This window comes from Scardinius erythrophthalmus, assembly GCF_964197995.2.
Source record: "Scardinius erythrophthalmus genome assembly, chromosome: 19".
NCBI classification, from domain to species: Eukaryota; Metazoa; Chordata; class Actinopteri; order Cypriniformes; family Leuciscidae; genus Scardinius; species Scardinius erythrophthalmus.
Window position 1 is genome coordinate 13152069 of NC_138239.1, and position 17065 is coordinate 13169133.

The 17065-nt window shown below is 36.5% G+C and overlaps 1 protein-coding gene across 1 annotated transcript in view; it reads right to left on the bottom strand.

The window, feature by feature from the left end:
- Positions 1–280: 280 nt before the first annotated feature.
- spata17 (spermatogenesis associated 17) overlaps positions 281–17065 on the bottom strand; it is a 34415-nt gene continuing 17630 nt past the window's right edge. The window contains exons 9-10 of the mRNA XM_081347595.1: positions 11683–11818; positions 281–413 (exon numbers count right to left, since the gene is read on the bottom strand). Coding sequence (XP_081203721.1) covers positions 333–413; positions 11683–11818 — 217 coding nt within the window. The 3' untranslated portion in view covers positions 281–332. The remainder of the gene's footprint in view (positions 414–11682; positions 11819–17065) is intronic.

The window sequence follows — 17065 nt, forward strand, 5'->3', positions numbered from 1 at the left end:
GGAAGTGATGTAAGAATCCGCGTGTGACATCGGTAAGTGCGTAAACTAATGGAGGAATTTCATTAGTCTCTTTTCCAGAATCAAAATCGTTGCTGTTAAAGAATTGTTTTCATCAACACAGCGGATATTAAGTGCAAAAAGCAATTGTGCGTAATACAAATAGCATGTAATTATGCTAAGAGGACGAGACGTTTTTATTCTGAACGCGGCACCAAATGTTTTCTTCACCCCATCTCACCTTCGTACTTTCTGAACCAGACAAACAAATGATGCATAATTGGATATTTCATTTAATGTATTTATTGATTCTGTCTGTTTTCCACTCGGCTATCTCATACAATATTACCAGCGTTGGAGTACAGTCGTCCAAACTTGTCAAAGACGTGGCAGGTGGTGAAGACGGTCTTGAAGGGCTGAAATGATAAGCACATTGATTGGATGTCAGCAGTTTAAAAAAAAGAAAAGAAAAAGTTTTACACTCAACAGAGATGGTGCAATTATTAGTTTTTCCATTTAGCTCCCACACACACACACACACACACACACACACACACACACACACACACACACACAAAATAATAATACGCATGCTTCCAAAGGAAAATGTTATTGCTCTGAGCTTCCTCTTTCACAGCTCAGGAAAATGAATGAGTACTCAGTTATGTTGAAGTATCAACTTAACCTCAGATGTGTCTCCGAAAATTCGTTCGGAATAACTTTTGGCGTCAGTAAGATTACTATACTTTTTTTCAGCAAGGATACATTAAATTGATCAAAAGTGGCAGTAAAGGCATTTATAATGCTTCAAATGTTACAAAAGGTTTCTATTTCAAATAAATGCTGTTCTTTTGAATGTTTTATTCATCAAATCTAGTATGGTTTCCACAAAAATGTTTCTTGGCCTACAAATCAGCATTTTAGAAAGATTTCTGAAGGATCATGTGACACTGAATGTTCAGCTTTGTCTTCACAGAAATAAACTACATTTTAAAATATAAAATATGACAGAAAACAGCTCATTTAAATTGTAATAGTATTTGACAATATTACTATTTTTATTGTATTTTTCATCAAAGAAATGCAGCCTTGGTGAGCATAAGAGACTTCTTTCAAAAACAAAAGTCAAAACTTTTTAATGGTAGTGTAAATAACAAATACATGTATATAGTAGAGATATTAAAATGAGAGATAACAATAACAGTTTATAATTTTATAAGGATAGAATAGCTGAGAAAATGTGGTTTGTTAGGAAAATGAGGTGAATTCATATATTAGGTGAGTTCATATTGAAATCTGACTTTTAATGGCAGATTGTCTTTACAAATCTTAGCAGCACTATTTGAGACATTATGGAGATCTATTCTGAAATTCTAGAGTAGACGTGTCAGATTACTAAGCTCTTTTACCCAGAAGAAAAATGTGGAAATTAGAGTCAATTTGTTCTCAATTGAATCTTTTTGTCATCTATGAGAAAAAAGTGAGATATTCAAGAGATCCCATATGTGATTTTTCTTTCTTATAGGCTCATATAAGATTTTAAATGTGAGTTTTTAGCTCGAGACGTGGCCTGGCGAGTAGCGCTCATGCTCCAACGAAGAGCATATGTGAGTAAATCGCATCCAATCCATCCATTTTCCAAACCATTTGTCCAATGTAGGGTGGCAGGGATGCTAGAGTCTGGACGGATGGCCAGTCCATCACAAGTACGCAAGTCATTTTATTTCCAAAAACATTAGTGCTAAGTAAGTGAATTCTGTTATAAAGTTTTACAGTGTAAAAGTTTATTCAGTTCATCAACTGTGCACTAACTGTCACTACAAGTATTTTACAATGACTAGCAAAAGCTAATATGATTGTATCTCCACTCCACAAAAACAAACACTATCAAAATCTCTCTTCCCTGATGCCTGGATGACCACGCCAACCTCACAGTAGTTGCTGTGACTAGCAATGCCTCTTCATCACTGCTATAACACATCCTCCCAGTCATCCAGTTAATGATGAATACAAGAGCCACAACAAATCCTGCCCTCTTTTTCGCAGCACTGCACAAAAGATCTGCGTCAGATATTTTTAGTTGGACTGGATTCAGCTTTTGCTAGTGGCCTAGTTGCTGCAACAGCTACACAGGCTGTCTCGGAGCATCTCTCAGAGCAAATTGGCTCTCAGTGACCCCCCCTAGAGGCTGACCTGGTCTAAAACACGCAACCTGAATCTCCACAGCCGCTTAATGCAAGAGCCTGTGAGAAGCACTGCTGTGTTGGAATGAAAATAACAGACTGGAGTAAGAATGGGAAGAGGAAAGGGAGGTTGGAAGGAAGGAAGGCGATTTAATTATATATTTCATTTTTTTAAGACTAAAAAAAGCCGAAGTTGAGCAAGGACAAACTAATGTCATAGACTGGGGCGCTGACTGTTTCCCTCTGGCAGGCATGCATGTGATCCTTCTGTCAGTCAGCGTACGCCACCATGACAATCATCTGTGTGTCATGGCCTTGGGAAACGCTGCAGCTAGCTGTCCTTGTAAACAGCACTCCACACTAACTCTAACAACTGCACAAGAAACGCAAAAGGACATCATCTCCAAAGTGGAAAACTGAGTAATTCACATCGTTCACTATGCAACAAAAATCAAACTTCAGAAATTAGATTATTGCAAAAACTTTGATTTCTGTCCCACTACAAGGCTCAGTTTGTAGACGCATAATTAATGACTAATGACTGATGTTTGTTGGTGTCCGTAGCTGCGTACGAGCTGAACTACAACGGCTTTAAGGTTTAAAACATGGTGATAATAAGGATCTTACAGTAACCTGTTATTTTATCGTTGATTAAAAAGTATTGAGTGGTTCAGAATTCTAGTATCTATTTATAAACCAACCTATTTCTTTTAACATTAACAAATGGCCTTAATTGGAATCAGCGAGACACATTTCTAAAGTGCCCTCAGTCCTTCTGAATATATAAAATGAATCTCTCCTCTAGCTGATGTTCTTATTTGTCACGTCAACCTGTTCTCTTAAAATAGCTGTAACCCATGTTCTTTGTTATCTTTCACCTCAGAGTGTTTCATTTAACAGCTACATAACAGCAGTGGAACAACAGCGGACTTCAGATAAGCACTCAGGGCACTTAGACACTTTTTAGCCCATGGAACCCATATTTTAACCAAGCATTTGTTGCCTCTCTCGCCAACATTACCCAATAAAAACAGACAAGGGATAAAAAAATATGAGATTGATTTATTTGCTCCAATGTTCTTCGGAATGAAGCTTTTCTATTTTTTCCCCTCACAACTGAAACCAATTAGCACAGCTAGCACTTGTAGTGCAGAAGGTAGGTCAGCCTGGAGTAATAAAAAAGTATTGACTTTTCTCTGACTGTAAGCAGGCTGAAAGGGGTGCCGCGGCCTTGTCGTACATGAAAAGAGCTCCATTAATTTCACTTATTTCAAGAAGGGCCCCTGTCAAGTCCTAATGCGTCCAATGCACTTTTCGCATTCATACACGCTGACATCTTAGCTGGGCCTCAGCCGAAATGAGTTTACATTATTTTAGCTAGTGAGAAGTTGACGGCGTAATTCCCACTGCACAGCTCTATACAGGCCAGTGGGGAAATGGCAGAGGACTCTTTCATACGTGGCTACTCCTGATCAGGCCCGGCGCCACGAGGGGGCAAAAAGGGGCATTGTCCCTCAGATCTGATTTGTGCCCCCTCAGTTACAATTTGTCCCCCCTCCACCCTCAAAACCCTCTGATGCGTACGATCACACCGGTGTGATTAGAACATTCAGTGCATCACATGATCAACTGCTAAATTCAAATGTGCTTTTGCGCTTCGGCTGGCGCTGAGCCAGAGATGGACACGTTCAGTGGTTCATATATCTCAACTATGTTTTCAACTAGTATTTTAGGTTTCAGACATTTAAATAGTATTTAAATTGAGTACTAGCAAAAAACAAAAACAAAACATTTATAGTTTGCTAAATACACACCGATGTCTATGGAAGCAGCAATAATAATCCTTTCAATTATAATTTGACATTGTGTTTTATTCATACTAGTGCAAAATGCCCGTGCAAAATCAGTTTTTAATTGTTGGTTTGGTGTGTTTGAGTGCTCATTGTTACAATTACACAGCAAAAGTTCAGTGACATTTTTATTTGTGCATGTTAGAAAGCACAAAGTGAACTCACAAAGTGAATAGGCTACTACAAATGATGGCCGTGAAAGAGAATGTGAACGCATTGAAAAGGATATGTTTAGCTGGTGAATAGCATAGGCTACTATTACACAGTAGCGATAACGTTAAGCGCACCAGAATGAAATATAATATTCAGGAGTAAACAGCATAGCTGACTTATAGATTCAGTTTACATCCACAAATGAATAAGCGCGTTGATTCAGGGAGCAGTGCAAAGTGCCCATGCAAAATCAGTTTTTGTGAGCTGATCGCCGTCAAAAAAGTTCAGGAGATATTTCTTAGCGATGGCTGATTTCAAGTTTCAATATGATAAAAAATAACTTTTAAATTGATTCAATGGATTAATTGCATTTTGAAAAAAAAAAAGTGTCATGAATTTATTGCATTTTTGGGAAAAAAATGTCAGTTTTTATAATAAATCTTTGAAAATCAAAATCTGGATTTGAATTTTTTATGTTATTATAACCTAAAGATGCTATGTGAAAGTTTGAAACAGAAAATAGTGGTTTTCATCTTGCACTTTCTTGGTAAAGAAAACACATTTTTACTCAAATTAATCAAAATGGATTTATCATGTTTTGGAACCAAACTATAATATTCAGAAGTAAACAGTGAAGCTGACAGAGTGTTTATGTCAGAATGTTTATTTTTAAACCACAACCTTCTAAGTGCTTCTTTTACCGATATATTTACCGATATCTTTTGCATTTCTCATCGAAACAACGTAAAACTTGGCACTGCACTCGTGCCCGTAGCAAGACACCTGTTGAGTTTGAAATCCATCGGACTAACGGTTCGAGAGATATGCGAATAACAGACATACAGACACACACACAGACATACAGACAGACAGACGTTTCTGTAATTTATAGATAGATGAGATAACTATACATATCACTAACTATAAGGGTCACTTTATTCTTCTACTAGTTCACCAGCCACTTACTTTTATGTATTTTGGGAGAAATGGATGAATTTGTGAGATGTAAATCGGACAGATCCGACTGAATTGTGGAGCAAACTAACGTGATGGCAATGGTACCCTCAAGATTTATGAAGGCCCCTCTCCCCCCCCCCACTTCATGTGTCCTGGTGCCGGCTCTATACGCTAAAATAGTCTAAAACACCAATCAAAAACGTCATCAGTCTAAGGTAAAACAAAATGTCAGCCAAATTTGACAGTGCATAATCATTTCACTTGAAGCGAACATATCTGAAATGTACATCTAATTCATGGAAAGATAATATAATAACCTCATTAATTACAAAGATTATTAAATGTAAAAATAATAACACAAGTAACAACATGCCACTTGAGGTCAATTCTGGGGGGTCATCTTACTCCAGGGGTCTAATTTTATCTTTTTACTTAATAATAATAATAATAATAATAATAATAATAATAGTAATAATTACTTAATAAAAACTATACAAATCTAAAAACATTAATGTGTCCACAAATCCTTCATTAACAAATAGACACAGAAAAATGTCATAGATCATTATTTTCCAGAGACACAAAATTAGATAAATTATTACATATATTTTTATTGGATTTCACTTTAATATCTTCTAGAGTGGATGTAAGTACTAATTAAGGCATGCACAAATTTTATCAGTGAAACTCAAATTTTATTTAGTGGATAATCACTGTGCTTTATCAACAGAATGCATTATCTAAATCCCTAATGTCATTTTCATTCTCTCTTCAGAATGCTGTAGAATATGACAATTAAGTCAGTGAAAATCATAAATTTGATATAATCAAGCTATTTCAGGTGACACGACCCCAGTGTGACTCTCAATCAGCTAACACACACAGACAATTTCAGTAAGATTAACTGACAATACCAGAATGATGCATTTTTTGCGCAGTTACGCAATGTTGTGAGGCTAAAGTAATCCTTCTGTGTCTATTGAAGAGACCTAGTGCATGCCATCTAAATGAGATTCCTGCTTAGTTATTACCTGCAACAGTCTCATATAATTGGCACGTGAACACAAATCCCTGTCCTTGGAAGCTTACGTACAGTAATTCTGATTTCATTAATTCAATCACACTGTGAAGAGAAAAATAACTTCCATTCATGCAATGCAAAAAATCCAATAGCTTTCAAGTAGCTGCACAAGCCACAGCACAGATGAAATTCAGAAGGGTCTGTTTTCATTGTCAGAATGACAGAGGAAACCAGTTCATATTTGAATAAACATGCATAAAGAAAAGCACAGATGGAGGAGACTGTGTAAAGGAAATGGGGGTTAGAAAAGTACATGGTACTGTGGAGTCATTTTATCTCACTGCCCTACAATACAATAGTTATTTGCACTGCATTTTAGATACTTTAAGTTTAAGTGTAAAAATTACACAAAAATGAGAGCCAGAGGTGTGCTCATTTAGTTTGTTTTGTCTGGAAGCAAATCAGGCAGTGATTCCACAAACTAAATATATATATATATTTTTTAATAAAGATACTAATAATTATAACAAAATATGAAATCATTACAATGCACATTTCGTAACTTTTAGAGTCATCCAAAATTGACTGTTAAATTTGTTGCTGACGGATGGGATGAATTTTCTAAATGTTTAAGTTAAAGGCCATTTCAAATCAGTTTGCAACACATTATATTTATTTACTATTTATATGAATGACGATAAAAAAGAAAATGCTGACATAATAGAAGAAGGTGTAAAGTTAATTGATACATATGTAAGAAAAAAGTGAGAGGCATGTCAGGCGAATTGTTTATTGCGTAGCAAATGAAGGGGCCGAGGGATTTTATATCCCTATAAAATGGATATAGTGAATCACCCAGAGGCTCTTGGTCACTAATGTAGTCCGGTCTGGGATATGAGCATATGTGTGTGTGTGTGTGTGTGTGTGTGTGTGTGTGTGTGTGTGTGTGTGTGCATAATAGAAACACTCACATGCCATTTTCTATCCTGGAGTCAAAGTAGGTTGTCCTACTTTTATATCACTTATTTATTGCTCATTATGAATATCATTCGCATTTAAACACACCTCATATATCACACATATCATGGTGATGCATTATTCTGCCAGTGATTAACAAGAGCAGCCACTAACAAAGCATCATTTTAGGCTAAATATTCCAGTTGCCAACAACAATAATTAAAAAAAAAAAACTGCTCCAGTTGTGCTTAGAGGCGATATTCAAGGGGGGACAATGGAGATGGGGGTCTAGCAGAGGAAAAAGCAATTACTGAAGCAACATTAGAATAGAAGAGAGAGAAAATAAATGTATGCCTGTGTTGGTACTCTGGCGCTAAGATATATCAGTTTGAAAAGATGATTGATGAAAGTCTAATGTAAGGCGATGGAGAGGCTTTTGCACCGAGGCAATGCCACCGCCAGCACTTTATTAGCCACCGTAATTAGCCCTGGTGGTTCAATTTGTTAGAATTGGTGGTGATGATGCAAAAATCAGATCGCAGGGCTGGCTAGTCAGGGGCAAGCGTACACCCTGATGAAGGGTCATTCTTGTCAAGGGGCTATTAACTAATGCACTAATTACAGAGGAGAGGGAACAGCGCAGCACCCGTGCCTCTCTGTCTGTCCGCATCACTTCTGATCCACAACTACTGGGCTGACAACACACCGCTGTGGACCGTCACTTCATATCTTAAAGAGCTCAAATCATCGTAATGCCGCCTTTCACTGATTCCTTTTAAGGGTGTTATTTCAACTATAAGCACATTGTAGACATTCATAAATTAAACTCTTTTAAAAATGGAAACACTTTTTTTGTTGTTGCTCAGACTAGTGTACTTTATCATACCAGTGTAAATGCATCAGATACATTTTCTGCAATTTTTTTTCCTGAACCATCATGAATAAATGTAATTTCCTCCTCAAACTGCCATTAATTTTTGAAGTGGAAATGACATTTTTAAGAATTTTAAGGAATAAAATAGCTCACTGCCTTAAATAGCTATATTTTATCCTGAATACAATTAAATAGTATTTTCATACTTTCTGCAAATTTATTTCTTGATTCAGGAATGTCGCAAAATAAAAATTTGCTTTTTATTTGCTTTATACTCGCTCTGCACTGAATTCATTGCAAGTACACTCAACTTTTGATAAAAACTTTTTGAAAACTATTATAACAAACTGTTGTTGGAAATGACAAGTGAGGAACAGCCATATGTTATACTGTATACTGCATATATATATATATATATATATATATATATATATATATATATATATATATATATATATATATAACAAAAAGAGAGAAAAAAGTTAAAAATAAATCTGTTGTGAAGTGCCTTTAAGTTGAATAAACAGCCTTAAATGGAGGAGAGAAAAAGACAAAAGGACAGACAATGCAAAGGTTTAACGTCTCTAACCATAACCAGTTAAGTTCACTTAGTTCAGGAAAACTTTTGTTTTTAATGGACCTCATTGTTCAAAGGAAAAAAAAGACCTCAAAAGGGTTTTTATAAAAGGACCTAGATTCAAATATCAGAGGTAAAGTTCATTAGTTATGTATCTGAGCATGTCTGAAGCCTCTGTAATTCTTCCTGCATCACTTCCTTTTATCTCCACAATTGAGATAAATCACCAAGCACTGCTTTCAGGTTAAGACATGTTAATCTGGGAAATAACACATCTCAAGGTGTGGGTCCTATGAGGGGTGGGATGAACAAATGAATGGAGAAGAAAGGAAAAAGAGAATGGGTATAATTAAATCAGAGATGCACTTGGAAATTACCATATCCATCATTATCTTCATGCGAGTCAATGCAAGGGAAAAAAAGCGAGGGGCTTAGGAGATTTATTAAAAAAAATGGTTTGTCTGCAACGTATTTCTCATTGGTAACCGTCAAAGGTAGGCAAACGTGGAACATTTATCAAGCCACAGACAAATGACACTGGGTTACTAGTTAGACAGTGTAATAAGTGCCATCTAATTTCCTCTTTAGAATCAATTTATGTTTCAAAGCTTGGGATCGTCATCAAGGGACAAAGCTTTTCCTGTGAGAAACTAGTTTAAATTTATTTTTTCACATAACATACACTGAATTTTAAGCCTTTTTCAAGATTTATGCATTTCAATTAATAGTAAAATTTCATCAAATTGAATTGAATGATCCTTACATATTCTAATTGAATAATCTTTTCATATTTTATAAGGATTATACAAATATATAAAGGAGTGTACCTAAGCAAAACTACTTTATTCAGGCCTTTTCAACATTATGCTTTCATGGGGAAATATCTGAATATGAACAATGTCACATTCTTATGTTTATTTTTTTTAAATGTTAAAATGTTTTACATTAAAAAAAAACTTTTTTTTTTACTCAATGGGAGACAGTATTTTGTTATACAAGACAGAGATACATATTCCAATTGCGGTTTGCATAAATCTAATATCCGAATCAAACCCATCGAGAGTACCGTCATCTTAACATACATAATTCTCACGGGAACATCAGTGCCTCTGGCGCCTGGGTCTCGGTGTGACCCGGGTTAAATGGAGGGCATCTTTTGGAGTACATTACTCTCTTAGAAGTCTAATGCATTTTGATTAATCAAAAACAGCTCTGCAGTCGCACTCTTCAGAGAAGGACGTAAATAAATAAATAAGCAAACAAAATAATTAGAAAAAGCAAAACGTACCCAGTACCCCCCAGTGATAGAGGAATGGATGGGCTCCTTGATGATGAGGTGGGAGAGAATGAGCGAGTTCTTCCAGATAACTTATCAAAGTAGTGTTGAGGGGGAAAGAATAATCCATTCAAAGCAGAAATGCAGTGCGTATGTTGCATGAGCTTGTTGCATTAATTACAGACACTGAGGCAGCTTTGCGAAGGGTTAATGAGTCTGGCATGTGCCAACAGATCAAACGCAAGAATGCCATGAACAGAATTATAGTTGGTTACTTCTGCAAGCCTGTTCATGCTCAAGTAAAAAAAGAAAAAGGTAATGGGAACTTTAATTCTTGTAATTGTGAGTTTATATCTCACAATATACTCCATATAAGAATCACAATAATTGTTTGTCTCCAAATATGAAGATATGTTATAATATAAGATTTTATATTTTACCATGTGTCTTTCTATTTCACAATATCAAGAAATAAAGTCATATACTGTATATTTAGTGCATTTGCCATTAAAAGGGGATTTTTAATGCTTTAGAATGAAGTCTCCTATGCTCACTAAGCCTGTTTTTATTTGATGAGAAATACATTAAAAACAGTACTAGTGTGACATATTACAATTTAAAATAACTGTTTTCTTATATATACATTCTATATATATATATGTATGTGTGTGTGTGTATAGATATGTATAGATATAAAAAAATGTTATTCCTGTGATGGCAAAGCTGATTTTTCAACATCATTACTCCAGTCTTCAGTGTCACATGATCCTTCAGAAATCATTCTAATGCTGCTGATTGGTGCTTAAGAATTTATCTTATAATACATTATCAATGTTGAAAACAGTTGTGTTAACTTAAAATAGAAATCTTTTGTAACATTATAAATGTATTTACTGTCACTTTTGATCAATTGAATGTGTCCTTGCTGAATAAAAGTGTTAATTTAGAAAAAAACAAAAAAACATCTTACTGCCCCCAGACTTTTGAACAGTGTGGTCTACGTGTTAGTGTGGAAAAGCTCTTCTTGGTGTGGAATCACCCCTGAGGCTGAGGGTTTGCCTCCTGTTCAGCTATGGATCAGTGATAATCCTTAAAATGGTGTCCTCTGCCACATCAATTATGCTGATCATAGGCAGGCTCGTTATGCTGAGTCTTCATTACTGTCACCAGCCTCAGACTACCACGGTATAAATCAAGACATACTGGGCCACTTTCCAAAAGTATCAGAGAGAAGCATGTACCACGTCTTTTAACCTGTGACGTATTACGGAATGGCTTGGATATAGTTAAACTAGACCAGCGTCTGATGTATTCTGGGAATGACCTGATGAATTCTGTTCTCTGTTTAAAAAAAAAAAAAAGTAAAAAAATGTATGCCATTGAGATAACAATTAAAACACAGAGCGGAACCGTGGCGCCACATCTAGTATCAACCAAGCATACATGAGCGGTGTCAGCAGTAGGGGCTCTTATTTATTTCATTCCGGAGGAGGTATTTCTGGGCAATTGCGCTGGATGCAGAGGGTAGTGCCTGCTGGTAAGAGCCAATAAAGAACTCTCATCCATGAACGGCCTTCAGCAGAGACACAGTCAATTACCTAATGTGAGGACTTTGAGGGGGGGAGAAAGCCTTTTCTCCTCATTTACTTGTGGGTATTTATTAAATTGCTGTCAAATTTGACAAATTTGCGACGCTCAACATGGAGGTTGTTTTGGTGGGGGTGCGTGGGTTCACCCCCCCCATCACCATCACAGATCCCATATCCCTTTTTCAGAGAAATGCCAGCACACAATGCATTTTGGCAGTTCTACATGTGCATGCTAGCGAAACGTGTACCTTTTTCCCCTGGAGGTACTCCTCGTGCTCCTCTCGGAAGTGCTTGGTCCCATATGCCACCTGCTCAAAGGGGGTGGAGGTGTGCATCAGGCCATCATGCCGCTTGTTTTGGCTTGTGTTTAAAAATGGAAGGAAACTGTGTGGCAAAAAAACACAAAGACATAAGAATTAGAGTTGTGAGGCTTGATACTTTTGTGGAAACCATGCTACAATTTTTCAGGATTCTTTGATAAACCATTAATTTGAAATATAAATCTTTTTTAACATCGTAAAATTTCGTTACTGTCACTTTTGATCAATTCAGTGTGTCCTTGTTGGATAAAAGTATTAATCTATAAAAAAAAAAAAAAAACAATTAATAATAAAAAAAAAAATTCGCACTGACCCCAAATTTTTGACAGTAGTGGATAAAAATAGGAAAAAAATGGGAACATATTTTTCAACACCAGCTTGTGGAAAAGAGCGTAACCTCAGTGTCGGCCCCATTACTGGCCTCTGGTCTTGGCTAACGCGACTGCTAAGAGCTAACTCTCTGCTATTTTCACAGCACAGCACATGTTACTTATACATCATCACATTGCCTCATCCCTCCCTCGCAGGCACTTCTCATTCTAGTCCAGATCATTTCCAAACCCAAATCGCTTCTTAATCGTTGTGATGTCTTGTGGTTGTTTCTGCACATGCTGCGTGTTTGCTGGGCACACGTTCAGTGCAAAGAGCGGTTACTTAGGAAAAATGCCAGATGTTAATTACAGCGAGGTTGATTTTGTAAATTGTACCCAAGACACTTTGCCTGGAGGAAGATTTATCCAGTGTGGTACAAGAGGTGTCTGCGCGAGGCTGGGTAAACGTCCGCTGGGCATTGGCTTGGCTTGTCACAAAACAAACAAACAACCAACAACCTTGGCACTTTCTGTGAACACAATCTGCAAAGAAAGTTTTTTTTATTCCCAATGCTTGGTGTGTTCGTTCCCTTTTATGATGATGAAACCAGAAGTGCAGGTGAAGCCCTGTCCTCTTTAATGAAATCAAAAAAGACAAATATGGAAAATGTAACCATAATCGCTCCACCTGGAAAAGTTAAAAGTTTGCAATCCATTGCAAAACTGCCACATATTCAGAGTAAAAAAAAAAAAAAAAAAACGGGATTATCTAAACACACTTAAGATCAAAGACTGTCTCATATTTCTGAATGAATGCTTTCTGAAACATCTGTTTAGGAAAAAATATAAATTAATCCTAGCTGCGCCAACTATAGTGAAACTTTTTGGAAGTTTGAGTTTGTGAGATAACACTCTCTTTAGTTATCTCCTCAAAGAACCATCCTGAACAAGATCATTATTTATTAGAGGACTTCTCCTGTCATGTAAGTACCACATAAGCAATAACGCTTGGTAAAGCTTTGATGGTGCAAGGTAAAAAAGGGGGTGACATCAAACACCACGCTGGCCCTTTAAATAATGGCCCAATCTCCCACAGACATCCTTATCCACTAGAGACACTAGCCTCCCTACAAGACAGATTACAGTGCAACCCATGCTAATGTGCACATGGGACGGACATCACAGAGCAAAAATTAATGTGGCCCCAATGTCCCAGAATACACAACGCTTCTGCTGCTTGCCGGCTGTTTCACTTACTGCTTTCATTGCCACTGAATTGCATTTTAATAGGGTAGTTTTTATTCATTGAAAGCCATTAAGGAAAGTTTGACTTCTCGCAGGGGATCTTTTGGCAGTGCAGACCAATGCCCAGTGACAACACCCTAGGAGGCCACCGAAACAGGAAAAGGGGGAGTGCAAGAGGAAGTAAAATGAAAGAACAGAGAAGAAGCAGGGGGAGAGAAAAATATGTATAGATGTATGTATTCAGTCTTTTTCTTGCACATTTGTAAACCAAACTGCAGGGTAACACTTTTAAACAGAATCAAATAAAAGATTAAATGAATGAATGAAAGAACGATAGCTTTTATAAATCACTCCAAGAAATGATTAAACTTTATTTTATAAAGTAATTCAAATTTATTTTTAAAAAGTTCATTTTTGTTTTTGCAACCTAATGTAGTATTTAGATTAAGTTTATTTACCACATGAAGCATATTATTAGTTTACCTGACAAAATATTTTAGTGTAGTTCTCAACGATCCTATTTTAAATATTTTTAAATATCAATAAACGCTTCATAGTCCAAGAACTTAAATTCTCTGTCAAACTAATTTAGTCCACTATGGAGCAGTTTTTTTCTCTAAATCATGGTAATCCATCCCAGCATTATCTGCATCGGAGGCTGAGGAGACATCACTAGGACTGAAATTAAGCTGGCGGTGGAAAAAAAAAGGAGCAGCAACATTTTGGTGGCTCTTTGAAACATTTCAGAGGAAATTAGTGAAACGAGAGTAGGATCCTGGATCAAAAAGACTCTAATCATGCTTCGCCATGCCCTGCAGACACCACATGTATAATACGATTTACACAGTAACCACCTCTCCTATTACAGCCTGTTTGGGGTATTCTGTGTTAATGGGGTTAGCTAATTTACTGTTTAAAGTCGGAGCAAGAAGAAAAAAAATTAAACATGATTAAAAAACATTGCACATTGAGCTTGTAATTAAAATAAAACGGAAGGGTTTTAAAAAAGAGATGGCACTGAAGTAACGTAAAAAAATAATACAGTATTTATTATGGTAATCTGCTTCAATAATTATATAACAGAGAAGACTAATAATGCTAATTATGTATCAGCAGGGATGAAACAGTATAGGGATATTATTAGTTGCTGTTGTTTGTTAACTTATTTAGCAACTAACCCCACTTGAGATTTTACCATCTGCTTCAAACTTTGAGAGAATAAAGTGTGGGGCTTCTTTAGTGTGATTAATGTGCATCTACACAATGTCGCATATAGAGTCTGAGCACTCAACAGTTTACAATATTACACTTGGAAACATAATTGTATGTTCATATTAACATCTACAGTGGCCTCAAAAGTATTTGGACACTTAAATTCATCCAAAAATCTAAATTTACCCTAACCCTACTTGATAATGCAGTACAAATTGACTGTACAGAGACAAGATATACAGTGGCTCCAGAAAGTATTTGGACACTTAAGCATGCAATGCTATTCATATGTTTTTATGTGTTACTTAAAGGTATAGCTCACCAATTTTTCACAATTATTTACTGACCTCAGGGATTAAAGTGAAAAAAATTCTTCTGACTGAAATTTTTTTTTAGGCCAAGTCATATTCCTTTAACTTTTTAAATAGTCGAGACCAATAGCGTTTTAAGGGGAGATGTTTTAAACCGCTTTAATATTGCCAGTAGGCGTATTTTAAAGCTATTTTAATCTATGAAAACCAGGCAGGGAGCATACTAATAATTATTATAATTTGCCTATATATATAATATACAGGTGCTGGTCATAAAATTAGAATATCATCAAAAAGTTGATTTATTTCAGTAATTCCGTTAAAAAAAGTGAAACTTGTATATTATATAGACTCATTACATGCAAAGTGAGATATCTCAAGCCTTTATTTGTTAAAATTTTGATGATTATGGCTTACAGCTTATGAAAACCACAAAATCAAAATCTCAGAAAATTAGAATATTACATGAAATCACACAGTAATTACACAGTGATACCATGGTCATTGAACCAGGTTTTGGTTCTTTTGGCAGTGTGGGCAGGTGCAAATCCTGCTGGAAAATGAAGGAAGCATGAAGTGCTCTGAAAATGTCCTGGTAGACGGCTGCGTTGACTCTGGATTTAATAAAGCACAGTGGACCAAAGTCCTCTTTTCTGATGAGAGAAATTTTGCATCTCATTTGGAAACCAAGGTCCCAGAGTCTGGAGGAAGAATGGAGAGGCACACAATCCAAGATGCTTGAAGTCCAGTGTGAAGTTTCCACAGTCTGTGTTGGTTTGGGGAGACATGTCATCGGCTGGTGTTGGTCCACTGTGCTGTCCACTCAACGCAGCCGTCTACCAGGACATTTCCAGAGCACATCATGCTTCCTTCAGCAGACAAGCTTTATGGAGATGCTGACTTCATTTTCCAGCAGGATTTGCACCTGCCCACACTGCCAAAATAACCAAAACCTGGTTCAATGACCATGGTATCACTGTGTAATTACTGTGTGATTTCATGTAATATTCTAATTTTCTGATATTTTGTGATTTTCACAAGCTGTAAGCCATAATCATCAAAATTATAACAAATAAAGGCTTGAGATATCTCACTTTGCATGTAATGAGTCTATATAATATACAAGTTTCACATTTTTAACGGAATTACTGAAATAAATCAACTTTTTGATGATATTCTAATTTTATGACCAGCACCTGTATATATATATATATATATATATATAGGCAAATTATAACACGTTTACACACAATTTGTTAACACACAAGTAAGTTACTTTTCCCCTTTACTTAACATAAATTGTAAGAATATGACTAATAGTAAAGACTAGTACTAATACATAAACATTAGGCCTATGCTAAAGCTATTAAATAGCAGTCCCAAACTAGTTTTTGTTAATACAATGTTGGTATGAGCCACTACAGTCATTTAAAAATATTAAAAATAACACAAAGAAAAATAGTGGCATTTTGGGGTTAATATGGAAACGACAGTTACCATGGTGAATACACAATATTAACAATAACTGTTAATGAAACGTGGAAACTGCTCCTGGTGAATAGAATGAGAACCATACCTGCATTACTTTTATTTCGTGTAATTTACAACCTAACGGCGTTGCATGCTCGTAGTTTCTTTTGCACTTGATCAGTGAGGCGACACAGCGCGCGCCGCCGTTTTGCGCGTGCAATTGAGTGTGCGCTACGAGAACAGGATAACGGCTGACAGGACAAGAAAGTCAGTTTTTCTGAGGTGAAAAACTTTATTTCAGCGTACACTTATGTCACTGCCTGCCTGGTAGTTCCTATTGTTCTGGGTTTTCTGAAGTAGTCATGATTCGCCTCTCATAACATAATGCTCTAAACACGCACGCAGAGTGGAGGAGGAGGGGCGGGGGCGCGGGGAGCAAGGATCACAGCGCAAATTTGAACTATATCGATGCGATATGGTCTAATTCCATATCGCATTTCAAAAATATATCGATATATTTTTTATATCGATATATAATCGCCTAGCCCTACCTGCATTATAAGTGTGTCACTGAAATAGAGTTCTACCTCAGCGCTCAGCTGTAGCCTGACATGCACTTTCCGTGAGCGGTAACTGAAAACCCGGAGTGGACAATGAGCGGAGTGATTACAGAGTGCTTAGAGTGGAGAGAGGAACGTGCTTTTGCTCCACTCCAGGCTTTGATCACATCCCCCTCACTGTTTTTGTCCATATAATGAACGT